Raw genomic sequence first — 24,349 nt, 5'->3', positions numbered from 1 at the left:
CACATGATATTTCCGCTCAGATCAGTCTCGATCGCGAATTGTTTACGATGTTGATTTACTCCAAATTATACTCCGAACCAAGTACCAGTCTAAACACCTGAGTATAACTCCGTGTTTAGATGGCTCATATATCATCTATTCGACCCGATATCGACGTGATTTCCGAAGCCCATTTCTGACGTTAGAACGTGTTCAGATCTCATGATCATGCCATCACAATTTTGGCCTAGTGAAATACACGCGGTGACCATTCCCAATGAGCCCCTCTCATGATCAGACACCGAATGCATATCCTCAGGTCCTCCTCCCTGACCACGATGGGTGGTACAGGCCTACAGAAGCAGAGTCCAGTGCCCTTGACGCGAACGTGCGTACATCAACCCGTGTTATCGAACCGGTTTTGACTCTTTCAGTAGAATCACATAGACGACTCCTCTAGAGAATCCAGATCGGTTGGGAGCGAAGACGAAACGGAAGACATTCGGAAGATCGATGAAGAAGATAGAAGTAATGAAATGGAAGATAGTGATGAGGGCGACGCTGACAGACATAGCCAAATGCTTTTGGTTAGTCCGAATTTATTGTTAGATCTTCAAATTCATCTCTCTGCAGAACGTTTCTGGCCCTACCCCGCATCCCGGTCATACCAATGACTTGCAATGGTCGAAGAATCCTGTGAATGCAAGTTTCACCTTAGTCTCCCCTGTATCAATCGTACGGATATCATTAGCACATTCGATCTCATTATCTCATCTTGCGCAGAGTTCCGCTGAACAGAATGCCACTACTCCAGTGCTGGATATCCCTGCAATGCCTGTATCGAATGAGGTCTGTGATCAAGGAGGGCAACGTAAATTGGCAGAAGAAAAAGTAGGTCATTTTTCCAAAGTATTGGTATTAGTGGTACGTAGTGACGGTCTTCGCAGAACTCCACTACTTCACCTCCACTATCAGATATACATGTTAACCTTGCATCGAATGAGGCATCGAAGGAGGTCCGGAATCAAGGAGAGAACGATGTCGATCAATGCAATAGGGCCGAAGACAAACTTGGTCTTCCAGGACCACACATGAATCTGCTAGATTTTATTGTAAGTATACCGACTTCTTCTCCGTTACACTTAAAACTTCATCGACATATTTAGGCACTTGATCGGCAACTCCCTAAAATCCTGTTCACTACAGGTTCTTTAAGTTACTTGCTTTTTTTGATTAGAGCACTCTGGAAGATCGGAACTATGTTTCTTCATCAACCACTGACTGGTATCGGACATTCAGCTCTGAGTGTCGGGCTGCTTGTTTTCATTCGATATCATGCCCCGCAAATTCAGGGCAGAGATCAGGTAGGATTCGCTATAAATTCATTGCATGGTTGATGGACATTGTAACAGAGGTCCGGGCTTCACCGACTTGCTATCGACACAGTCATCTTCATTGGTGCTTTCATCTGTACTTCCATTATGTGGTCAATGATCTGCGTGATCGGAGACCTCGCCAGTGTAGCATTGTCTGTAATCAGGTCCTAGAGTCAATCAAATTTCAATTGTCACATAGAGTGTATATCTATGTAGTGTTCAAATGCACGATCTATTTCAAAGTTGAAAAGTTGAGAAACATCATGAGTTGACAAGTTGATAAATTAAATTATTCGATTGCGCAAGAATACATTGGATACAATTTTGTTGCACAGTGCGACCTAACTAGATTTAAATCGGTAAATTACACTTTGCCTTGAGATATTCTGTAGCAAGAATGTCATTTTTGTTGGAAAGACTATGGGCCCTCTGAAACTTCAATCTCCCATGCCATTCCTGACTGGTCATCAAAGCTACTGGCACCGTAGACTTTAGAATTTGGTCCAAACAATTTTGGAACCAATCTTCTGCATCTCTGGACCAGTATCCACAATTAAGACCACAGGATCGCCAGGAGCCTGAACGAGGCCACCAGGACTTGATCGCGGTTTGTTGTTGACCCTGATTTGAAATAAAACCTGGATGCAAGGTCTTCAGAATTAGATTTAATTCAAAGAGAAGAAGTATGAACCTGTTGCAACTTCGTATGAACCACAAATCAGATCCATCTCCTCGTTAGTAAGGTTATCATCCCAAAACGCACAAGTTTGGCCTGCTTCCCAGACACACAGTGCTTGCTCGCCTTCATGTAGGGCATGACCAGTCGGGCCATCGTAAACATCATTTGCATCGACAATGCCTCGAGCTAATCTGGCAATGATACCTCCAGCTAAGAGCGCTGCACGGCCCCTGGCAGAGCGCAAAAAATCATTGCGAACAAGTTCGTAGGAGTTATAGTCTTGTAACGTTGGTGCAAATCCAACCGGGCGGAAGCCTAACATTGCAGGTTTACGGAAGGGCATCGAAAGGGACATACGAGGAGGGTGGCTAGCCATGAGTGTGTTGAAGGGAATCCCTTCTTCTATCAAACACTTTATGATATCCTCAGTTTGAGGACCCCATTTCCGACGTGCGATTTCCATGACGGTGCTGGCGCTGCGTAGTGCAATCACATATTCTTCGTCATCTGTGGCATCTTTTGCTTGTATCATAAAGTAACGGCCATTGTATGAAGACAGAGTATCAACTTCAAAGGGAACCGAAGGCTGCATAAGACTCCTAGCAGATAAGTCATACCCATCAGGTGCATGTCGGAGATCTACGGCATCTAGTATTCGAGTGATGAAATCACATAGCTGTAGTTTGAGATGATCGTCAATTTCAACTGCTGCGTGACGACGTCCACAGCCGAAAACGCCCAGGACTTTTTTCCAAGCTTTCGATTTGAGTATAAAGTCACGATTTTGTACAATAGGCTGCTTGAGAAACCCAAACCTGTGGTAAGCAACGTCTTCGATGGCCTCGTGGAACTCTATCGAAGAATGCGGTAGCTTATTGGGAGATTGAAGGCGAGTGAGATAGGCTTGGGAGGACATGGCCCCATCATTGTGGTATGTTTCCTCGTTGATATGAGCACCGACGGAAATGAAACAGTCCGAATCATCATCATCGGAGTAATAGCCGTAATCATCGGGAGCATCATTAGGGTCGAAGTCGGTGCAAACCTCCCATTCATCAGCGACGGAATCATAACGCCTCTGGCGCGACCCATACCTCTCCCAAATATCCTCGTAATTGCTCCTCCCCACTGGTGTCCGGACCCTGGTCCCCTCGACTAAGTCCCAGTAGTAGACGCGGGCACCTTTTCTACCCGGAGGCCGATCCTTGTCAGCATTTGCCTCACGTTGAAGACGAGATTGACGTTCAGTGGAAGTCTCAGATGCAATGACTTTGAGTCTATGATCTTCTCTACGCTGAATGAAAGCAAAGAGGTTCTCGTTTGGACGAGGAAGGGTTCCGCCATCGATACGAGGCAAGCGCAATCGAGGTTTATAGATGGGGAACTCGCGCGTTAAACGTTGTTCTATGGGTGATGGGGGTGGAGGATAGGGCGTTTGTTGCGAGATTAAAGTGTTTATCAAAGCGGAATCAGGTGCAGAAATCAGACGATTTAGCGTAGTGGGGATTGACCAATTATTGATAGAACCCCAGTACAACATCAGGGGCATTTTCGCTCTAAGAAATACTGGAATCCATGGAAGACAATCGGAAGTGTGGGGATCTAGAAATGTTCCGACCATCGGAAGATCCAGGATCTGATGAAAATATTCAAGCCACTCTGAGCTGATCGACGTTTGCTGCTGCAACTGCTCTTTCCACTGCCATTTTGTTGGAAAGGGTTCTCTCCGGAGTCTTTCATATTCCTGTTGCCTTTTGCTCAAAAAAGGACTAATGCTAGGCAATCTTGCATTATGTTCGAAGGCAGATATAACAAGGTCGACCCACTGACTTTCCAGATGATACAGCAAGTGAAGAAAGAAGGATATGCATGCAATTAAAGGGATAAATGCTTGACGAGACCGCATGGCTGCATAGCGCGCATCCATCTCCGTCTTCCACCGTGAACGATACCCATAGTTGTTTGGATAGGGCCAAAGTCGAAAATTTTCAGGGACCGCCAACGAGTTTACCCTCATACATGCGCGAAGGAACGCACGCATATTTCTCTCCAAAGAATCCCAGTTCGCTTTTTCTGACGATCTAAGAACGTAATGACCATCGTTATCCTTCACAATAGGCAAACTATCGAAAGCGTAGTCAAGGCATTTGAGGAAATGGAATTTGAACGGATTACTGCTCGGAGCAAATCCCAAGAAAGGTATTGATGAATCAATCCAGCGGGGAGCATAAAAATTGGGCAGCGTCGTTGCGTGAGGACTCAGATTTACAGGTTGATGTCGTGGAGGGATTTTGGGAAAATTGAACGGTTTGCGACACAGGCAGGTAAAGACATCTGTATCAATTACCGCATGCAAAGTACCTTCTGTCTCTTCAAAGGTCGCAAGACGGCATTGCACGACTAGGATGAAATTGAGACGGAACTGGTGAGCAGCAGCTGGCATGTACTTACGATCCATATTTTGCACAGGAGAATTAATGAAGCTCTGTTCCTATCTAATCAGGACCAGCGTCGATTCGTAGCCTCAACTGGTGTCCGAGTGAAGTTTGAAACCTTTCTTTCAGTCCACCTAACAAAGACAGCGACCCGATGGCAGTTTGATGAGGATTTAGAGTGTAAGCGAGCTTCGTATCCAGTTAAACCAGAAGGAAGCCGTTAGTAGAAAGATGGATGTGCAAATCGTAAGTAAGTACGTACTTGGAATTAAGAGCTACCATGGAGCCACGAGGATGCACGTGGCAAACAGGTCACGTGCATGTAGTCATTTCAAATTTGTCTTGCAAGTTCAATAGCTAGCTACGTCTTTGCAATTGCGCATGCAACCATATTGTACTCATGACCACGGATTCACGGATTGCTCCAGGTTAGAAACCGGAATCAGTCCAATACTTCAACGCAAATAAAAGGCAGATTCGATATCGATCACAAGGAACTACGCGTATCGAATTTTAGTCGGAGCGGAACCAGTCCAAGAACGCAAAACATGTATCTACAAGGGCATTGACAGCGTTAATGCCTAAGAAGACGAATGGGAGAAAGGTAAGTACACTGGCCGATCAAAATGGTAAAAAGACTGAGACATATAACGGGGTAGGCATAAGCAGAGGAAACATCGGTTAGGCATAAACTGAAGAAGAAGAGGAACTGGTAAACTCCATTCGAGATTCACGTTTCACGAAGTATATGTGATAGATGAGCGATCCAAAGAGAAAGAAGCATAGAGAGTAGACACGATGAAGAAATTTTGTAGGTCTCCGGGACATACGCGCAAACACAGCGAAGGCTATGGGCCACGAACCCACCTACCCTCTGATAACACGTCTGAGAGATGTATTCTTCTCAACATGGTCTTTAACGTTTTTGCAAAAGCTATATCACGCCGGTCGTTAAGTTAGAGCAATAACACGAAGGCAATTGCATCTACTCACGCAGTAATAACACGACGAATCGCGATCTCTCTCTCGTTTGCATTGCTGTAGCGCGGAAGGGCCTCGAGGAACCTTTCTGGATCGTACTTCGAATGGAAGAAGATGGCTACGTCTCCTGCAAACTCTTTGTTGTAGCCGTAAGCCTCCAGAGACATATTCGTTTCGACCGAGCGCTGGTTGTAGGTTCCCGCGACATAATATTTGCACTTTCCGACAATCACCTTCGCCTGATAGAAGTCGGCATTATAATCGAATTTGAAGGCCCGTTGAACTTCAATAAAACGATTGTTGTCTTCGCGAGAGCCGACAGAATCAAAACGTTTCTTTTCAGGGAATGCGTTATCACGTCTGAAGAATAATCCCAACGTCTTTCCATCGACCTGGCAAATTCAAGTAAATGACTAGAGTGACAGTATCGGATTGCGAAACCTACCCTATCCTCATCTCGCAATGGCATGATGTTCCCGTTTAACAACGGTCCCCACCAAGAATGGACAGAAGCCGCACTTGAGGAGCGACTTGCACTCCTGGAGGATCTGGTTTGTCGACTAGTAGAAGGCATTGGAAGTTTCTAGGTTCGACGAAAGCTAATGAGGATTCAATGTGAGGAGAGCGTTGTATTCCCTTCCATTTTATACGCAAGACATGTCCTAAGCACGAGTTCGTACCCAAGAAGCTTTGATATTATTTTTTTCATTTTCACTTTCGCCGTATTGTTCTACCCGCGCCTCATTTTGAATTTTCAAACTCCATAGATGGAAGTTTCTTGTAAAAATGCTCCGGACTCTTCACCGTTCTATCTATGTCTGGAAATCAGCCTTAATTTCGAGCCAGACTTGACCTTGAACTAAAAACCACATTCACAGTTTGACAGTATCGATGTAATGGCCATGGATCATCATGAAAGGGATCAAAAAGCATGTCTTGAAACTGGCTGCTCGACCCTGAACTTCGCCTTTTCGCCCTTCACCGTCTACCCTCTGACTTTCTCTATACCTGCGTATAAAGCCGCAATTTTGGTAGGGGAAGACATCTATTTCGAGCTTCAGTGTATCTCAAGCGTATACCTTTCCAGCCCCCACCAAGTAAATTCACTGAACCAGGGTCAATCATTGATCAATGGATCATGATCAAATGCGTTGATCCGAATGCTAAATTAGTTCCTTTTTGGGGAGTCAGATGAATGAATGGTGCCACTGAATACTGAGTATGATATTTTCTCCTGGATACTCAGGAAGTCTCCAGGTAACAGCGAACGCTATTGAACAGGAATGATCAAACGAATTCACTGTATTCATTTATTCTAGGGAATGAATTTACTATGGAACATTGGGTGTAGGAAACGCCTCTGTTACTCATATCCGGAAACAGATATAATCAATCTTGGGCCCCAAATACTTAATGGTCCTCGAGCGTATGTCAGGTCAAAAAATGCTGTCATACGACCTCATGCTCAATGCTCACCTTGCGGATGTACGCCCCAAAGAAACCTGAAAACATACAAAGAGTCACTCAGTTATGTCATACTTCCTGTCTTCTCAAACAAATGCGGACTGAAAAACCCCATTCGTATTGCCCTCTCCACGCGCCAACACACAGGCTTATCGCTTCCACAATCGATAGAATGTTCTTAGTTTTACTCCCATTACCCTGAAACTTCCAACCCAACTTAAAATACGCTCTCTCGGTCCCCAACTGTTTCTGCCATTATTGAATCTATCATCATGACTGGTCCGACCAATACTTCACTCGCACGCGTAATTTTCCGCGAAATCATCCTCGCATTCTATATTACCGACGGCACCTCTACCGATCCGCCACCTCCTTCTCCAGAGCTCGCCAGAGAATTAGAAGAGAATGCGGGAACATTGATTATCATAATGGGACTCGTCTTTTGCTTGTTCCTCGGTCTGGCCCTCGTCATCGAAACTATTGTCACACTGGTGAGCTCAAGTTACAATATGTACATTCTGGACACTCTCAATCAATCAAAATGCAGATTTATTCAACATACGTGTATGTGATCCGCTGTGCTAAAGGTGATGAGCTCAGAAAGAGAGAGGTGGTGATGGAGTTGGACGTTATCCGAACAGCCAGTACATCTGAAGACAGGTTTGACGAGCAGGAGGTAGAAACTGAACTGTTTTGTGGGTGATCGCGAGCGAATAGATATATGCAATGTACATGTAGATGTCCGGATCCCAGAATTCGAAGAGCAGTGGCTCGTGCGTCATGTAAGTGAGGTTACTAGGGCTCTTATAATTGATATATACAATTAGAAACAATGTACATGTACATCGTGAGTGAGCGTCAAAAAAATTGAACAGTATGCGCTTAAGACGTCGCTCTTGCTGGATCATGAATGTTAGGACGACAGCTCATCAAACTTTGCGTTCTCGAAAGAATACTGAAATCAATGCTCATTGAGTATTTATTGTGTTTGAATGATGACTGCGCATTCGCGAGCGGTGAATATGCAAGGCATACAAAAAACATATGAACTAGAAGTGATATGATACCAAAGCCCTGGTATTAGAACTGTCAAAAGTCCCAAGTTAATCAGTCCATTGAGATCCCGATGAACCAAAGGACACACACCAGGACAAGCTCTCCCAAATTGACCAGTATCTCTTTGAATTTTGTCTTCGGGGGCGAGTGACCGCCGGATGACAGAAAAGACGAGGAAGGGGAAGAGGCGGAGGAAGGGGAAGATGTCACCGTATAAGACATGGATGATATCTTATCGGAGTATCCAAGAATCTTCGAAACACTATCGCTTGACCACTGTGAGGGGAATAACAGCAAGATTGCGAAGGTTATACCCATTGCCACGAAGATCATACGGCCAACAGTTACAATCATCATAATCTGTATATTGTTTCAGTAACGGAGTCATGGATATGAGGAACACACCTTACAAGTCTAGGTAGAACCCACAACTTGCTAGTTCCCTTAGCGGGAGTGCCCTCGTCTTCATTCCACAGTAATATTTGTGTATGCTGCGCACAGTTACCATTGCCAGTGGCTATCATTCGACGACGTGTTGGCACCTCAATTTCTACATATGCCTAGAGTGGGATAAAACAAGGATTAGCAGAAGGAGTCGGAGACACGTCGAGGGCACTTACCAAGGCGGTCACCCAGGAGTGGTCTAAATCCAGGAAGAATCAGCGAAGGATTTATGTACTTTAGGCAGACTCACCCGTTCCGTGCTTCAAAGTTTGGATCCTTCTCCCGTGTTTTGCATCGAATATCACAGCGTATCCCTTCGTCGTACCCATTATTGTCGCTTGACCTTTGTTAATAAACAGAGCGAGAAGCGGTACATTGGATCCACGTTCTTGAATTTCAAACGAGGTACTGATTTTCTTGAAGTCTTGAGGCGTGTTCCTGAACCAATCCAAACCGTTGCGTATATTCGTCGCCACCAAAGAAGTTGAGTCTGGGGATTTAGCGGAAGTACCTCTATGGAAGTTCTAAGCTATTGACTACCTCCGAGACGGAGAGGCCATACATTTTCTCATCTGGACCCCAGATACGAGTCGTCTCCCAAGCGTCGATGTTGCACTTCCTAATATACAGGATGTTGAGAGTAGATCTGCATCGAGTTTATGTTTCCCTCACCAAAAACCATGATGGTAGTATGCAATAAGACATTCATTATCACTCTCGAGAAAATGCACGCCTGTTGCTAGAGTCGGAGGTTGGGCGAAATTCTCAGTCTCACCAAAAGCAGGACGTGGCAGGCGGTCTGTATATCGCCATGCTCCGGAACCTATGACTTATATTAAGAAGCATACGAGCATTCAAGTAGGGAATAATTCATACTCTTCTTTTTGAAAAGTAAAACGTCGGCACCTGAGCAGATAAGAAGATGATCACCGCTCTCGTTGACTTCAATGACTGCGACAGGTGAAGAGGCCTCATGTATGACCTCGTTTGCTCGTCGACGTGGCCACCTCTACTCGCGTTCAGATATTAAATCCTGAATTACCAGAAACACAGAACTCACCAAGGTGGGATAAGAGCAGATAATCCCCCCTCCCTCGTCACCGACGAATAGAATGTCATCTCTCCATGCGACAGCAGTGTATGGGTAGGTGCCTTTGTGTTCCCAAATTTTTGACAGTCCACGTTCTATGTCGTGAACGCGCACCGTTTTGTCGTCGCTGGCGCTGGCCAAATAACGTCCATCCATCGAAAAGGCTAATGCATTGACAGTACCGGTAGGCAAGTCTATTACACCCATCTTAGTATAGGAGGGGTTCATTGCTCTCGGGAGAACTGTGTCAGCAGGCTTTGTTTATCAGGCAAGTGATTGTTGGACTGAGGAGGATGCGGAGTGGGTCTCGATTCCTACGATTCAAACATCCCATGAGTGTCGAAAACGAGGCGTCACGCAGTAAAAAGGTTCGGATATCGTTCACGATCCTGGTTCGATCAAAAGGAAAGAAAAGAGGGTCCAGAAAATTACCTCTAAATCTCGGATCTAATTGTGACCGACCCATCCAAGCCCGTCCATCTGTTTCGGGGTAATTCAGGACCATGCGATGGCTAGAGACGGCACCATTTAATGTTATGAATGTAGCTGTTGTTACTTATCTATGCATGTTTGCAGGGTCATGGAGGGATTCAAAGAATGCTCATGATCATGATCATAATTCGACCATTCTCTGCTGAATGAAAGCTAGGATCTGATAAATATGGCATACATATGTATAGCGCTGGCGAATTTCGTCATACAAAGATGCAGCGATTACAAGAAAGGTATCCGACGACAACCGAGACGCGTACTCTCCGTATGTCAGTAAGGAAGCCCGTGAGCTCATGATTCACCATTCCCTAAGTAAAATTTTTGTATCACGATGCATCAGAGGAGAGTCGACAACGTACTGATTCTAGTTGTCCATTGAAGATTTAGATGAACTGAGTATCGCGACGAGTCAAAGGAGAATTGACAACATACCACTACTAGTCACTTCCCAGTCTTTCGCATATGCAAGAATTCCGTTTGGAGTCGCCTATTATCCTCCATGGTTTCCTTCAAAGTAGCAACCGTTTGCACATACAGAGCTTTCTGTTTGGTCAGACGCGAACGAAGCTCTGTCTAACAAGAAGTTAAAGATAGACGCAGACAATCGGTAAAAGGATATCTACCTCATCGCGTAGTTTGAGGCGCTCTGTCAAAGCATCAAGCTCGATTCGAAGATTGTCAGCCTCGTCTGAAGCAGCTGCCATTCGCCGCTGCAATTGATTTATCTCGGCGTCTTCGCAAGATACACACCGTACGAGTGAGAAAGACATTATGGGGGAAAAGAGATGGGAGCGTCAGTTCTTATGAGGTCTCTTTGAGCTGGGGACTATGAAACTGTGTGGCACCTTGAGCATATTGCGGAAGCGGGCCCATTGAGGTGAAAATGCTTGAAGGAAAGAAGAAGGGAAGAAGAGGATACTGATCCCATTGGACAGATTGAGACAAACGCGCTTGAAGGGGTGAAAGGGATACGAAGTCCCATCGAGGTGAAGATTGACCAACCACGGAGTTTGACTCAGTGGTGGTGACTGGTGAAAGTTGTCGAGGTAAAAAAAATAGATCGGCCCGTATATGATGACGATACTGATAAGCGCCGGTCGGCTTTCGACTGGATTACTTACTTTCTTCCCTTTGATCAACCAGTTTAGCCACCTCGTCCTGGTTTCAAACCGGACACAGGTAATGGCGATATTGAATAACCCTTTGAGCTCCTCAAAGCCTCCATTCATGGATGCGAGATTGATTCAATTCTGCTCTACAGTCCGGTCCCTTTGAATCTGATGTTGTACCGTACGTCTTTTCTCGCTATAAAAGCTGACTCTTGTTTTTTAGAGCTTGAACTACTCTACCGATTCTTGACATGGAGCCAATCGATGATCTGTCGAGCACGATTACAGCGACCCTACACATATTCGACCAGAAGTACCAAACTCTCTTTGTCAAGCTGAATTCTGCAATCGAAGACCAGGAACGTGTATATATGAACCTTGTGCGCACAGGAAGCCTCGAGCACACTGTATGTCCTCGAATTCAATGCTGCTCCTCTCATTCTAACTGTCTCTCTTGCACAAAAGGCGCAATCATTCTCACTCCAACCTGAAATTCGCGTTCTTCAATTAGTGCTACTAAAGCTCAGGGGACAGGTAGTTCGCAACATCAACGGATTGTTTGTTCACTCAACTCTACCTAGATCATCATTGGCAAGCACTCAGAACCTTTGAGCAATCTTACGTTGGTGCTTCCAGATGCGGATGCAACCTGCCGCCTGCTTCACGATGCCCTGGAGGATCTTGCCACTCATATTTTGCAAGCTCGTTACCAGACGAAACCCAAGTTATTCAAGGCGTTAGTATATTGTCAGCGTACACCCTCTCGAGAAACGCAGGTGTGTATCGCTTCAATCTGAATCATGTTTAGCCACTAATATTGTTGTCGTATTCAGGAATATGCCCTTGCGTTTGCACCTCTTCTGGCCCAGACCGCAAAAATTTCAGAGATACTACAAAAGTTCGAGAAAGAGGTATGTAAACTCCTCCTTCATTAAGCACCATGTTTACTCATTCATGCTTAGGTTTCATTCATGGCAACTATTGCGCGCATTGGAAGTTGTAGGAATAGATAGTATACTATCCCAGCCATGTACAATCTGATTTTCGCTCACCACTCTTGTAACTGGAAGCTGTCTGTGTAGAATTAAGTGTAAAATACTTTACGATACTCAGAATCAAAGCCCCGTTTCCTTTTTCGGTAACTTTGAATAATCGGCCCGAACGGCGAAAAGATGGCGTAATCTGTCTCGTTTAACTCGAACTCTCTTCCTACCTACCTCTCTAGCTTGTCCTGGTTCTAAACTGGATATAAGCGGTTACAGACCTTCACGAGCCAAATAGGGACTAGTACGACAGACGACAACCCCCCGGATCTTTGCACACACCATCCAGCACCCTAAAACCAAGTTGATTTTTCCGATAATCGTTAAGCGATGTCCAGCAATTTTCGCGCATATCGCGCCTCACGACATGTACATACGTTCAACTTATGCTTCATGAATGAATGATTGATCGATAGCTTGATTCTCCGACAGGAATCTCAGAAAATATCGTCTACTTTCTTTGGTCATGGAGATGCGACTTCCCGCCCTCTTTAGTCTTACGACCAACACTGTTGACGTCGACCTCGACCGTTCGAGCGATTCTGATTCTTCTAGGACCATGGATTCATACGATAGTGTGCCTCAGAGCCCGGATGCTGGAGAGGACGATCCGATGCCACTTGCACCATTGAACCCACAAACGATGCCTCAAATGGCACCCCAGGTTCCACAGGCCTTCTTCCATAATCAATCACCACATCCGCCTCAGACCCCACCTCCGCAGACCCCACCTCCGCAGACTCCACCTCCGCAGACTCCACCTCCGCAGACCCCACCTCCGCAGACCCCACCTCCGCAGACCCCACCTCCGCAGACTCCACCTCCGCAGACTCCACCTCCACGGTCTGAAGATTTCCAGATGGACGATATCAATGCTACTCCCAGGGCCCCTCCAGATATGACTCCGAGAGCCCCCCCAGGCCCCAGAAATCAACCGATAATGCAGGTGTGTAATCAAACTCATATTTTTATCTCAGGAACAAGATCACTCATACATCTGCTAGCAACCACCGTCACCCACTATCCAGAAAGGCAAAAGAAGGAGAGTGCATGATCCTGAGCCTGGTCCCTCCCAGTCGAATGACAAAACTCCTGGAGCCCAACCCACTTCTCACACCGGAGCGCAGTCAAATACCCAATCTAATAGCCAGGGGCCCGTAGACTATGTGAGTGTTCAATGTACTTATGTGCATGATAATAAATTGTATCCATTTAGTTGCAAGCTCTGCTCAATCATCAAACGAAGACAATGGGGGAACTGTATCATCATTTGCAAAATTCAACCGCAGAGATACTTCGGAAACAAGACCAGGTATTGCAGAAACAAGATCACAAGATAGACAAGGTAGTATCCCACCTTGCGCAGAACACAGAGATACTCGGCCGAATTGGGGAGACGTTGGATATGTTATCCGCAAAGAGCAAACACAAAGGGTCACCGGGTCATCAGGACGAGGGAGATAGTCAGAGACATGGATCCGGAAATAATCAAGGACCCCAGCCCTCAAACGACCGTGACTCTGCGGCAAAACCTAGTGACGGTGGAGCTGCGGGAAGCGCCACGAATCGCAACAACGGCAATGGCGATGGCGAGGATGGGGACGACGAAGGAGATTCAAATGACAATCCCTTCTTCCGTTATGCTAGGAAAAAGCAGCCTGCTCGCTCAGGAGGGGTCAAGCATCGACCTGCTGAAGAACTGAAAATCAAGGTATGTACTTACTTGCATTATGTGTTTCAGCTTATCCAAAGGTCCTCGTTATAGGAAACGATGCGGAAATGGTTGAATGAAATAATGGAAGGCCAGGATCAGCTCAAGGAGACAGTCTCCCAGGACGAGGCTGATGACTTTACGCTGCTGTTCAAAACAAATCCTCTTGCACGCCCTTGCTCAGTCGACGATTTTCGATACTGGATCGCGGGTGGTCCCAAATCGGCATGGAACAAGGGTGCTTCATATGTCTTTGTAGAAATTCTTGAGAAGAGGAAGCTGATTGCCACACCCGATGTTCAGACTCGTGATGCTATCCGCGAAGCTTTCCTTTTACGACTCAAAACACTTCATGCATCTTGGATGGAAAGACAGAAAATGCTGGAGGACAACAAAAATCCTCGCTCTCTATTTTCCAAAAGGTGGCAGCGGAAAAATACCGTGAGTCACTTTCTATTGCCTAAACACACAAACTCACACCCCAAAAGCTGTTCCATCGTCGAAGGGAGGTCATCATCACCTTCCACTCGCTTGAGTCCTTCCTCTCGTTCTTCGATGAGCTAGGCGTCGCAGGAATGTCCTCTGACGATGAGGATCCTGGCATGAAGAAACCGCAAGTGCAATACATTATCAAGGCGCCGAAATGGCGAAGCGTCGAACTTCTGAATTTACTCAGGTTGTTGGACTACTGCCATCTGGAAGGTCGATGTACCACTGAAGCAACTAGATTCGGTTATACGCGAGGGGCTCCTCCTCGAATTCGCATCGATAAAAACGATCGAAGTTCGAAGACGAAATACGTCTCTGGCCTACCTGCAAACTTTTACGATGCTCAGTGGCTCGAGGAACAGGAACCTGGATGGGCTAAAGGTGGAAGTGGATTTGTTAACGAGTTTGTTCGTCCGCGAAAGCCCATCAAACTCATTTTTCCTGCAGACCTTTTGAAGTGCGTATCATCATTCAGGAAATTAGATCGTATCTCATTTTTGTTTAGGACATTGAAGGACCGAGGATACCCCAGGGCGCAAGGTCCAGAGTGATGCAGGTCTATTGTACAAGTAGATGTATTTTTTGTATCAAATGTCAGCGCGTTCGCAGGATTGTCTTTTGCAGGTCTTTTGCTAGAGTATGTGAATATTGACATTTATTCAAAACGAATTCAATTTATTTGCTCTAAACCTTAGACTGACAAGGACTGACAATCGTATGATTATTGATAGTACATAACAGATACATTTCATTATGAATATTTTCTGTGAGTCACCCGGTCCAGTTTGTCGAGGATCTGAATAATCTGAGGGCTACGCCACAAGAGTCTATTGTACACATAAGGGTCCATTTGACATTCTTCATCGCTAGCTTCAAATCCCATAGCCAATAGCGGAAAGATCTGAAGTATAAACCCAACGTAAGACATCACGACAAGGATGTCATGGAATAAGTTAGAACGCACCTTATCGATGTGCACAGTCTTCAAAATATTCCGAAGCCAAAAACAATGAGATGCTTGAATTGTGTTTTGAAATCAGAAAGTCATACCGTGGTGCCTCGATGTCCAACTGTCTCGTCTTCCTTATGAGAACTTCCGTGAATTATATGGGCAGTGTTGGTCGCTTTCTGATGAGGCTCATGAGAGTGCAGCTCAACCAACGGAACACTGATCATACCTCATCCGTAAGTGCTTTGTGTTTGCTTGGATCCATTGCGAGTTGTTTATGATTAGTTTCGCCCTGAGCGAACACGAGTGAGCAAGGTCAAACAGTCTTCTGTGAGCAAATCGTCGTATCGTGGTTGTAGAGAGTTAGGTTCTGGGGATGCGAAGCATGAGCGATTCTCGATATACTTATATTTATTTAGGAATCACAGGAGCGCGATGTGTATCAGTTCCAATCGATGGAAGAAAATGAAAAGAAACGATTGAATTGGTTCAGACTCGATATAGTTAGAGGGTCTCGAGTGCTGTGAAGGAAAGCTCAACCTCGCGGCGGCGAGACATCTTCCAGGTCTTGATTCCATAGTTCATAGAATCAGGCAAAACGTTGCGTTGATATCTAAACCAAATGATACAATTCCATTGATCCAGCGGTAAGTGTGAGGGTGTCCAGAGTTTGACATGAGGAGTTGGAGGTCGTAGAGCTTCAGAGAGTCGCGTCTAAGCCCGAGTTGTACTCAAACATGACATGAGGATGTTGATAAATATTTAGGTGCGTCCAGAGTTTGATATGAGGAGTTAGAAGCCGTAGAGCTTCGTAGAGTCGTGTCTATGCCCGAGTTGTACTCGAACATGACATGGTCATGATGGTAATCATCATGATCATAATTATAGGAATGCCACTTATCAGTCATGTGACATTGGCTCCGTCTTAAACATTACTTATTTATCGCCGTCAAAAACTTGGTACATAACACTTAGGCCTACAGAGTCAAACTCAGTAGCGACTAAGATCTTAGCTCTATAACGACACCGGAACTTCAGAGGTCCTCGAGAACAATTTCCGCCTGAAGAAAGTCGGAGACATCGAACCAATCAACATGCAGCTTTCAAATTTTCAACTGTGTTGTCGAACGCTAGGAAGGTTTAAGGAGGAGGGCGATATCTGGTAGCGGCGTATTGTCTTGCGAGGTCTAAATCAGAAACTTGCCTCTAAACTTCAGCTCAGGACTAAATCGTCTCATCGCTGATCCCCTCCGAATGTCATGTAGCCTCTTTCCTTGTCCCTATGAATTGAGTGCGAGAACTGGACCCCTTGATCAATGCCTGCTTGGGGCATACAGCTTTCATTCTGTCCTTTGGCGGAAGATTTGTCGGGCTCTCTTTCCCGTCACAGAGTAATTTTCTGAATTCACAGTCGGCCCTAGGTCTGCAAGCCCGAGTCGTCCAACAAGAGTGATACGAGAACGAGGGACAGCAACATCGTCAGCGACGGTGAGGCAACGAACCGAGTTGGTTGACATAGATCGGATATGAGTATGACGCTTCTTTGGCCTGTCCAAAGTTCAACGTATCCTGCCAGTTCTCGATAATGATCAACGTTCCCGCTCCTTCTTCAGTGCTGCCCGAGCTCGAAGTTTGCGGATGAACCAATCCGACCGCTCGCCTGACCTGTTTTTCACTAGGACTAGCGAAGACACTTACGGATACAGCGGCAGTGAGAAGTCCTTTCCCGACGAAAGCTGCGTGAGCAGGCTCGTGGCCCTGAGCCACCACCGCAGATGAAGCTTACCTTGGGGGTGACTGATGCTGAGAGCGCGTCATCAGTATCCGCTCTTTCAGCGCCTCTGTCTCTGTCCATCGCTCCCGCGCCCTTTTCCCTTCCCCTGTCTTCCCGTCACGCTTCTTTCTCTCCAGCCTCTTGTTGGATCCTCCGTCGCTCTTCAGATCCTACATCTGGCCTCCAAATTAGCTGCCTCATTTACCAACACTGCCACTAGCGTCGCTCGGCTTTTCTGTTCAACGCTCCTCAAAATACATGACCAGCCAACGATCGCGATCCGCTACACAACTGCGTGCCCTGTACGCTTCACGAAGATCACGCAGCGTATCGTTAGCAGATGGGCCAGGATTTCTTTACGCCTTCGTCGAATACGGTCATCGTTGGAAAATCGGGATGACCAACAGCTACAATCGGCGGAAAGCCGAATGGGATCGTCAGTGCCCATGCCCTGACAGAGTTTGGCTGCCGCCTTTGCGCGTTCCGAGAAGGAGGAGATCCGGTAATCTTTTGAGCACTCTCATCTGAACATGCTCATCCTCTCTTAAGAATCTCTAGCTCACATTCTACTGGAGTTGAAGTGCTTCAAAAGACCTCGCATCCAGTGCACACAATGTATGTATTTCTTCCTTACTTTAACATTATCTCAGAGTTTCTACGATAAGGTGGTAGGCGTCACATCGAGAAATTCATCTTCCTTGGAAAACGGAGACGCATTTGGCGAAGGAAGATTCGGCCAGTGCTTGTGCGCGCTGGATCTTCATAAAGGTACGTTCATTCTTGAATGCTCTCGGATTCGTTAACTTACGACTCTTTGCAGACTTCGATAGTTATAAATATTCACTATGTACACTCATATATACTCTACACGGCATAGCCAGCAGACGTGTCTTCCAAATTTGAGCAAAAGTCATTGATTTGTGGTTCACGAGATATGTCTTTCTTATATATACAATTGTCATCTCACTGACAGTGATTATGCGTAAAGCTCTCGAATTGCCCGCAAACAATCAAGAACTACTGGAGATCTCAAGGCCCATTGAAGATTGTTGATTCAAGCCCTCAAATCATCAACTTCCTTGCTGCTACTGTAGATATAGTAGTTGTGCAAATAAAATCCCGAAGTAATCATTGTTGAAGTCACGTATCCCGACATCATCTACGTCACCCGTCCCGACATCCCGACGCCAACGACATCCGGACGTCCTGATATATCGATGTCGGCGACGTCCCGACGTCCCGACATCGGGTCACCATAAGCTGGGCGAGCTTATTTTGAAAAAGCGCATGCTTTGCGCGAGGCTGTTTATATGTGAAAATTCTGAATTATTCCTGGTAGAATATTGGGCCACTATCTATACTAAGCTCTCAATTTTCTTTGTATTTCCTTCAACAGCTTTCAATGGAATAATTTTGGATAAACGGCCCCCGAAAAGATTGAAAAATCGGCTTGCATTTTGTAAAAATAAGATTATGGATATTAATGGTAGGTTTTGCATATAAACTGCACTATATCGGGCCCATAACATGCACTGGCTTTAGGAAAGAATATTCAGAATTTTCGGCGCTCGGTAAGCCGAATAATTTTGTACCAAACCTCACTATAAAATCAACCTTTCGGTCGCGAGAAAATCGGCTCATCCCCGCAGTGTAAGTTAAACATCCAACCAACACACTCAAATCAAGATAGCAACTAGAAGTAATATCATCAACACAACAACCAGTATCACTACGCACCACCCACTGCCACGCTCCTCAGAATCCCGAGCGAACTTGCGCAGCTTCCGCATCGCATCGTTGAGTTTGCTGTCTGTTCGATCCACGCCGGTTTCCAAATCGTCGAGCATCCTATAAGGATAGCTAATGAGTGGAAGCTCAGCTTATACTGGAAGTGGTCGACTCACTCATTATGCTCTCCAATCTCTTGTCCTATGAGTCCTGCCTGTTGGGCAAGAGTGCTAAGCGTGCCCGCTATAGATTCTATTGTGCGGTCTTGCTCTTGTATCATGAACTACAACCCCGAACAACAATTCATATTAAACAGACGAGTCCAAGGATGTTGGAAACTACCTGTTGCTCCTCCCTTGCCCATGCTTCTTGGTGATCATCGTCCTGGTCTCGCCCAAATTCTATTCGAGGAGTGTTTTGACCACTATGTGATTGACTAGATGAGCTGTAAGATGGAAGGTTACGGGAGCTTGTAGAGTGTTCTGTATTCAATTCAGCTCTCATGTTCTGGACTTGCGAGAAATGTATTGTCAGTAATGTCAATTTCGTGATAAAAAGAGATCGCACCTCAACTTCCTTCCGCACATAGGCAACATACCGTCTACGTTCCTGAACCTCTGATTCTTCCAGACCAAACATTCGAGGACCAGTAGATTCCACTATTCTAGAGCAATGATGAACACCATCCGTCTGCGAAATGAGTTACAACATACTTGACACTATCCTCCAGGTCTTCAAGATCTGCCTCAAGCGCGGCAAGCGTCGCTTTGAGCTAAGAGTCAGGACATAGAGTTAGCAATTACGAGCTTGGACATATGGAAGGAAGTAATGAATACCTCACTTCTCGCCCAACCTAGCTCCTCACTATCATCTCTAGCCATATTCTTTATTCGCACATAGGATGCGCGGAGTTGGCCTGCGGTCTGCAACGAGGATTGTATCTCTTGTTGTACAGCGTGATATGGGTCGGTGGCCATCGTCAAGAGGATGAGATATGATTCACAATGTGTTTGCGCAGACGGTTCAAGAGTTATACCAGTTGACACACTGACTGTGAGAACAACTGCGGCCCGTGCTTGACACCGCCCTTCCCAAGGTCAAAGCTGTATCTATCCTTCCATTTGCGGCCATCATTCATAATACCAAATTATCATTATCTTCGGTACCAGTATCTACATGAAGCGCAATGTATTTCTCCCAAGTTCTACTGGGGTTCAAGCTTAGGTTGACGTGATACTACAGCTTACTTGACACGCAGTGTCCCTTCGTTTAAAGTTTCGACTGATCAGCCTCTATGGTCTCTCCTTTGGCACTTTCCCCAGTGTCTTTCGTTGCTTCTCTCAACATTCTCTCCAAAAGCTCTACCCATTCGTGCAGGCCATTCCTACCTACTCCTCTCACCCATTCTTCTGCCAATCCCTTTTTTTCCAATGAAACCCAGAACTGCCGCAATACTCCTTTGGCATCATACATCTTCTTCTCCCAATCTGGGACGACAATCCTTCCTTCGATGCCGCTTGTACCTTCCTGGGTCGAAGCATCAGCAAATTCGTACAAGTCATCTCGATAATCAAATTGTTCGTGGTCTTCGAATCGATGCCAGGATTGAGCAATTTCCAAAGGATCTTCAGACCCTAATACGGAGGAAAGGCTAGCAGAGCGTGCCATGATATCCACTGCTTCCCGAGTAAAATCCAACGTGGACGGGTTTGCAAAGACATGGACCGTAGCCCTAGCCTGAGCCTCCAGGAGCGGGAACGGCGCTACCCGGATTAGAAGCCCCAAGAAAGCGATAGTTGGGTGCTGGTAACTCAGTGGAAAGATGTGTTTCGCCAACGGAAACAAGTGGAAAGTTGAGTTGTAAAGTGATTTTGGAATGGGAGGAATGGGGGGTGGTAACGTATTCCGAATGATGCTGGGGTCAGGAAGGAAAGGAAAGGCAATCTCGTATCCTGTAGCTATGATACAGAAGGTGATGCCTTGCTCAATCGTTCCATCTTCGAATAGCACCGCACCGTTGTTCTTGAATTCAACGACTGAGCCACGACGTTTGATATTACCAAGATCTTCGCTCGAACTTCCACGAACTGAATGTATAACGGTAGTACCATTTTCAGCCATTTCAGATGATATATCAAGCCCACTGGGTCCAGCACCGATGACAAGCACAATATTTCCATAGTCTTGTATCGGATGGCGATACCAAGCAGAGTGCATAGCTTTTTTCGAGGCCCGCCAACTTGCGAGACTAGGAATATCTGGGTAGCGTGGTACACGATAATGACCATTACACACGACTAGGAAGTCAAAAACCTCGATTTGACCGGTGGAAAGTTTGACTTTCCATTGATCTTGGCCATCCAATAAGCGTTCTACTGCGTCCACCGAGGTAGCAAGCTGAATATGAGGTATTAAGTTGAATCTCTTCGCATACGATTCTAGGTAAGTTTCCACGACATGTGCTCGAGGAAACACGGGGGTTCCCGGGGGAAATGGGAAGCTTGTGTATGCCATTACAGGGTGCGGGAGATTAGTGGTGAGCGAATCATACAGCGGGGTAACTGGTGGGTCATCTGCCGTAGGCAATGCAGGGAGCCTATCCGCCTCTATCAGATCAATGAAGTATAAAAAGGGGGTAGTACTACTTACCAGACTCCACCTACTTGGTCTCTGGCCTCGTAGGCCACAGGAATCCATCGTTCGCTTTTGTATTGAGGAGTATCCAGAATAACCTTCAATGCTGCTAATCCCGCGGGTCCAGCTCCAATTATGCACAATTTTTTAGGAGCAGAGACTGCGATGTCTTCAATCTGAACATCTGCAAAGGTATCAGACGGTGTATTGCAAAATAAAATCGGGGTTCAGGGTACTGACCTGGGAGTTCCATTGTAAGATGGATGAAGTAGATCTAGAGCAGGTCTGGCTTGCCACCAGTCACGAATTCGAATCGGAGCATGGCAGTCTGAGTAAAGAAGAGACACTGATAAAGCAAAGCACGCAACCTGACGCAACTGTGCATTAGACGCTCAAGACATAACCTGGACACAACCAGGGCACCCGTCTCAGCGTCTGGTGTCCTCTGGTTCAGCGGGGTTACATGTAGCCTTAGTCCTCTTGGGACATACAGTAGATGAATATCATTTCGTGAACTTGTAAACATTTCACGAGCGCAACACAAAACTCGAAATAAATTATGAGCAGCGCATAAAATATTCAACAAGAAACAAACTTCCTAGTATACATTAATGGATGTAAGTAAGGTCGATCTGGCGATAGCAAGCTGATTACTGGCTGATATATACACAAGTATTTAGTCTATGCAAATTAGCTCGATATATATTGTAAAACTCTCTTCTGTATACTTCATGATCAAGGAAGAAAGCGAATTCAGGTTCGAAGACAGAACATGATCAAAAAGGCCATACCAATGCAAAGCAATCATGTAAGTAGCGGAACCACTTCCGGCTCATCAGCGTTCCATCCTCCATTGGATGCTTCTTGCAGCAAAAGAATGCTCGCCAAATCGTCCTCGATGCCTTCCGCCCTGAGATCCTCGACGAAATTTTCGATGAGCTTCTGGTTTCCCCCGATTGAGTCGTCTTCTTCCCAAGTAGCCCGATAGACAGGATAACTAGACGAGACAAAAGTCACTCATTGTCAAAAAGACTCAATAAATGCGATTGATATACTTGAGCCATTTCACAAGCCAAAGACGTTTCCTTCCGAAGCTTCCTTCAGCTTTAATCCTTCGTCCGATGATACGCTCTACAAAAAATATGTTTTCCCCGGCTTTCTCTGTGCAGTCCGGACGGGAACATTTCTCTTGTTCATTGACGGCAGAGGGGTTCACTAAAAAGTGGACGATGAGCTCTGGTCAATCACATCGCATTGAATCTACCGACCTGGTCTAGATAAACATTTACACTTAAGTGGACGTTCAATTTCGCACAATAGATGTGACTCACCTTCCACTGATACAAAGTGGACATTTGAACACGTCTAGATTGTCCAAGGTTGGATCTTCTGCAGCGAATCCCACACATCCACAATGATACCAGCGCTGACAGCTGTATACGACGATCAGTATGGAAAATGAACTCCAAAACAAGAGTTTGTAAGTACATATCACATTGGATGACCTGTACACAAGATTAAATTGTTACGACGCTTAATTTTCATGGTAAAACGACTCACAGTACCGCAGCTGCCCGCTTCATTGAGCAATCTGTTCGGCCAAATAACCACAGCCATTGACTTTCTCTTCCTCCCTGGTTTTTGCTTTATTTTAGGGACACTAGCACTTCTCGGCCCTACACTCGTAGGCGCTTTCAGTTGCCGGCCGCGTTTGCTAGGAGAAGGTTTTTCCTGCTTCGGTTGGAACCTTGATGCCACGCTTGCTTGCCTACTTAATCTAGGGCGCTTTCTCGGCCTTTCGGTATTTTCAACTTCGCCGCCTGCGCGGTCAGAGTTGGAATCACTAATACTCGTCAAATCTGAAAGCTCGTCGTCGAGAGTAGCGGAAAATGATGCTGACACCACTGGTAACGATATTGTATTATGCGTATATTGACTTGAAACTGCTGAAGGGTGGACTTGTCCTTCATTAGTTTCTTGGTCTATATCCAATGCCATAGATTTAGACGACTTTGTGTCATGCATCGAAGAGCCAGGGGAATTGACCATTTGAAGGACGAAGGCTTCGTCGAGAACAGAAGGAGAGGGCGAGCCATCGGTGTGAATTTTGGCTGTTCTGGTTGCGGTAGGCGGACTTTCGGCGAGCAACGCAATGTCCCGATTTGTTAAGTTGTCTTTCATCGTACTGGAAACAGCAGGAGTCGATGGGGGATTGTCATTGGGTGGTGTGGGGAACGGCGCATCACGGGGTGGGATAGGCGAAGGAGTTCGAGAAGATGGGACGTGTGAACCGCGAGGCGATGGTATTTCGGCAAGAGATTCATTGGGGTGGGTACTATCCCAGTTTGAGAGACTGCTATAACCCCTTCGTCCTTCAGGAGAGAGATCAGGTGTAAAGAAATCTGCCTGAGCAGCCGCGACAGGGTTGGGATCTCCAGGAGCTACAGAATATATCAGAGAATGATGATTAGAGCGAGGAGAAATGCACTTGCTACACATACTCCAATCAACAGCGGTCAATGGAAATGAAGTGGTTGACGATTGAGGAGACTGCGACGATGCTTCGGTGTATACATTCATATCTGTATCTCTGGTTTCTAATGTATTGGGGCGCCGAAGGCATGCTGGAATCGCGATGGGACTAGTGGCATTGTCATGATATACACGAGCTAAGTCGACCAACGGCGTAGATTAGAACAAAGAGGAAAGCTACGAGTTTATGACAGGCTCACTTGGGTTTGCGGGTTTGATAGGGCTTACGCCCCTTTCGTGTCTGACTAGACGTCCAAATGAGAAGAGGACATTGATAACACCATGACAATACTGTGTCTACCTTGCTGGGAGGAAGAACCACTGCATTTTGACTCCAGTGTTTTGTCCTTGCGGGCAGCATGCACCGGCAATGAGTCAATGGAA

The 24,349-nt window shown here is 45.9% G+C and overlaps 12 protein-coding genes across 12 annotated transcripts; 5 read left to right on the top strand and 7 right to left on the bottom strand.

Annotated features, from left to right (window-relative positions):
* Nucleotides 1-256: 256 nt before the first annotated feature.
* Nucleotides 257-1,526, top strand: C8R40DRAFT_1167503 (uncharacterized protein; the record flags this gene model as incomplete). Its single annotated transcript, XM_046231023.1, has 7 exons — nucleotides 257-367; nucleotides 417-566; nucleotides 613-714; nucleotides 763-870; nucleotides 927-1,091; nucleotides 1,146-1,343; nucleotides 1,392-1,526. The coding sequence occupies 7 exons, from the start codon at nucleotides 257-259 to the stop codon at nucleotides 1,524-1,526; spliced, it is 969 nt and encodes a 322-aa protein (XP_046089872.1).
* A 324-nt stretch (nucleotides 1,527-1,850) lies between these two features.
* On the bottom strand, nucleotides 1,851-2,113 carry C8R40DRAFT_995482 (uncharacterized protein; the record flags this gene model as incomplete). Its single annotated transcript, XM_046236768.1, has 2 exons — nucleotides 1,851-1,993; nucleotides 2,047-2,113. Coding segments are annotated over 2 exons (210 nt in total), but the record flags the coding sequence as incomplete, so codon positions are not given.
* A 3,345-nt stretch (nucleotides 2,114-5,458) lies between these two features.
* On the bottom strand, nucleotides 5,459-6,024 carry C8R40DRAFT_1067161 (uncharacterized protein; the record flags this gene model as incomplete). The annotated part of the gene is made up of 2 exons (XM_046225869.1): nucleotides 5,459-5,842; nucleotides 5,896-6,024. The coding sequence occupies 2 exons, from the start codon at nucleotides 6,022-6,024 to the stop codon at nucleotides 5,459-5,461; spliced, it is 513 nt and encodes a 170-aa protein (XP_046089870.1).
* Nucleotides 6,025-7,186: 1,162 nt separating this feature from the next.
* Nucleotides 7,187-7,765, top strand: C8R40DRAFT_1067160 (uncharacterized protein; the record flags this gene model as incomplete). The annotated part of the gene is made up of 4 exons (XM_046225868.1): nucleotides 7,187-7,405; nucleotides 7,462-7,609; nucleotides 7,653-7,696; nucleotides 7,742-7,765. 4 exons carry the CDS (start codon nucleotides 7,187-7,189, stop codon nucleotides 7,763-7,765), a joined length of 435 nt encoding a protein of 144 aa, XP_046089869.1.
* Nucleotides 7,766-7,827: 62 nt separating this feature from the next.
* On the bottom strand, nucleotides 7,828-9,711 carry C8R40DRAFT_1167499 (WD40-repeat-containing domain protein; the record flags this gene model as incomplete). The annotated part of the gene is made up of 10 exons (XM_046231022.1): nucleotides 7,828-7,869; nucleotides 7,950-7,988; nucleotides 8,061-8,330; nucleotides 8,381-8,530; nucleotides 8,591-8,613; nucleotides 8,665-8,927; nucleotides 8,977-9,033; nucleotides 9,087-9,237; nucleotides 9,291-9,423; nucleotides 9,475-9,711. The coding sequence occupies 10 exons, from the start codon at nucleotides 9,709-9,711 to the stop codon at nucleotides 7,828-7,830; spliced, it is 1,365 nt and encodes a 454-aa protein (XP_046089868.1).
* Nucleotides 9,712-10,437: 726 nt separating this feature from the next.
* C8R40DRAFT_1067158 (uncharacterized protein) lies at nucleotides 10,438-11,225 on the bottom strand (the record flags this gene model as incomplete). The annotated part of the gene is made up of 4 exons (XM_046225867.1): nucleotides 10,438-10,569; nucleotides 10,620-10,706; nucleotides 10,842-11,024; nucleotides 11,118-11,225. 4 exons carry the CDS (start codon nucleotides 11,223-11,225, stop codon nucleotides 10,438-10,440), a joined length of 510 nt encoding a protein of 169 aa, XP_046089867.1.
* Nucleotides 11,226-11,356: 131 nt separating this feature from the next.
* C8R40DRAFT_1067157 (uncharacterized protein) lies at nucleotides 11,357-12,118 on the top strand (the record flags this gene model as incomplete). Its single annotated transcript, XM_046225866.1, has 4 exons — nucleotides 11,357-11,512; nucleotides 11,687-11,881; nucleotides 11,939-12,016; nucleotides 12,068-12,118. The coding sequence occupies 4 exons, from the start codon at nucleotides 11,357-11,359 to the stop codon at nucleotides 12,116-12,118; spliced, it is 480 nt and encodes a 159-aa protein (XP_046089866.1).
* Nucleotides 12,119-12,614: 496 nt separating this feature from the next.
* C8R40DRAFT_1067156 (uncharacterized protein) lies at nucleotides 12,615-14,899 on the top strand (the record flags this gene model as incomplete). Its single annotated transcript, XM_046225865.1, has 5 exons — nucleotides 12,615-12,812; nucleotides 13,650-13,859; nucleotides 13,914-14,300; nucleotides 14,348-14,805; nucleotides 14,854-14,899. The coding sequence occupies 5 exons, from the start codon at nucleotides 12,615-12,617 to the stop codon at nucleotides 14,897-14,899; spliced, it is 1,299 nt and encodes a 432-aa protein (XP_046089865.1).
* Nucleotides 14,900-16,613: 1,714 nt separating this feature from the next.
* On the top strand, nucleotides 16,614-18,124 carry C8R40DRAFT_1067155 (uncharacterized protein; the record flags this gene model as incomplete). Its single annotated transcript, XM_046225864.1, has 7 exons — nucleotides 16,614-16,688; nucleotides 16,719-16,785; nucleotides 16,856-17,037; nucleotides 17,209-17,507; nucleotides 17,653-17,686; nucleotides 17,722-17,839; nucleotides 18,045-18,124. The coding sequence occupies 7 exons, from the start codon at nucleotides 16,614-16,616 to the stop codon at nucleotides 18,122-18,124; spliced, it is 855 nt and encodes a 284-aa protein (XP_046089864.1).
* Nucleotides 18,125-18,709: 585 nt separating this feature from the next.
* C8R40DRAFT_1091149 (snare protein TLG1/Syntaxin) lies at nucleotides 18,710-19,845 on the bottom strand. The gene is made up of 6 exons (XM_046227501.1): nucleotides 19,636-19,845; nucleotides 19,513-19,571; nucleotides 19,367-19,463; nucleotides 19,142-19,306; nucleotides 18,976-19,082; nucleotides 18,710-18,919 (listed from the first exon to the last, which is right to left on the bottom strand). The coding sequence occupies exons 1-6, from the start codon at nucleotides 19,774-19,776 to the stop codon at nucleotides 18,748-18,750; spliced, it is 741 nt and encodes a 246-aa protein (XP_046089863.1). The 5' UTR covers nucleotides 19,777-19,845; the 3' UTR covers nucleotides 18,710-18,747.
* A 223-nt stretch (nucleotides 19,846-20,068) lies between these two features.
* Nucleotides 20,069-21,686, bottom strand: C8R40DRAFT_1167496 (uncharacterized protein; the record flags this gene model as incomplete). The annotated part of the gene is made up of 3 exons (XM_046231021.1): nucleotides 20,069-21,395; nucleotides 21,449-21,617; nucleotides 21,674-21,686. The coding sequence occupies 3 exons, from the start codon at nucleotides 21,684-21,686 to the stop codon at nucleotides 20,069-20,071; spliced, it is 1,509 nt and encodes a 502-aa protein (XP_046089862.1).
* Nucleotides 21,687-22,237: 551 nt separating this feature from the next.
* C8R40DRAFT_1038323 (uncharacterized protein) lies at nucleotides 22,238-22,859 on the bottom strand (the record flags this gene model as incomplete). Its single annotated transcript, XM_046223747.1, has 3 exons — nucleotides 22,238-22,430; nucleotides 22,489-22,648; nucleotides 22,772-22,859. Coding segments are annotated over 3 exons (441 nt in total), but the record flags the coding sequence as incomplete, so codon positions are not given.
* Between the last annotated feature and the right edge of the window lie 1,490 nt (nucleotides 22,860-24,349).

Source organism: Lentinula edodes, assembly GCF_021015755.1.
Source record: "Lentinula edodes strain Le(Bin) 0899 ss11 chromosome Unknown C8R40scaffold_6, whole genome shotgun sequence".
NCBI lineage: Eukaryota > Fungi > Basidiomycota > Agaricomycetes > Agaricales > Omphalotaceae > Lentinula > Lentinula edodes.
This window is presented reverse-complemented; position numbering and strand designations above follow the sequence as displayed.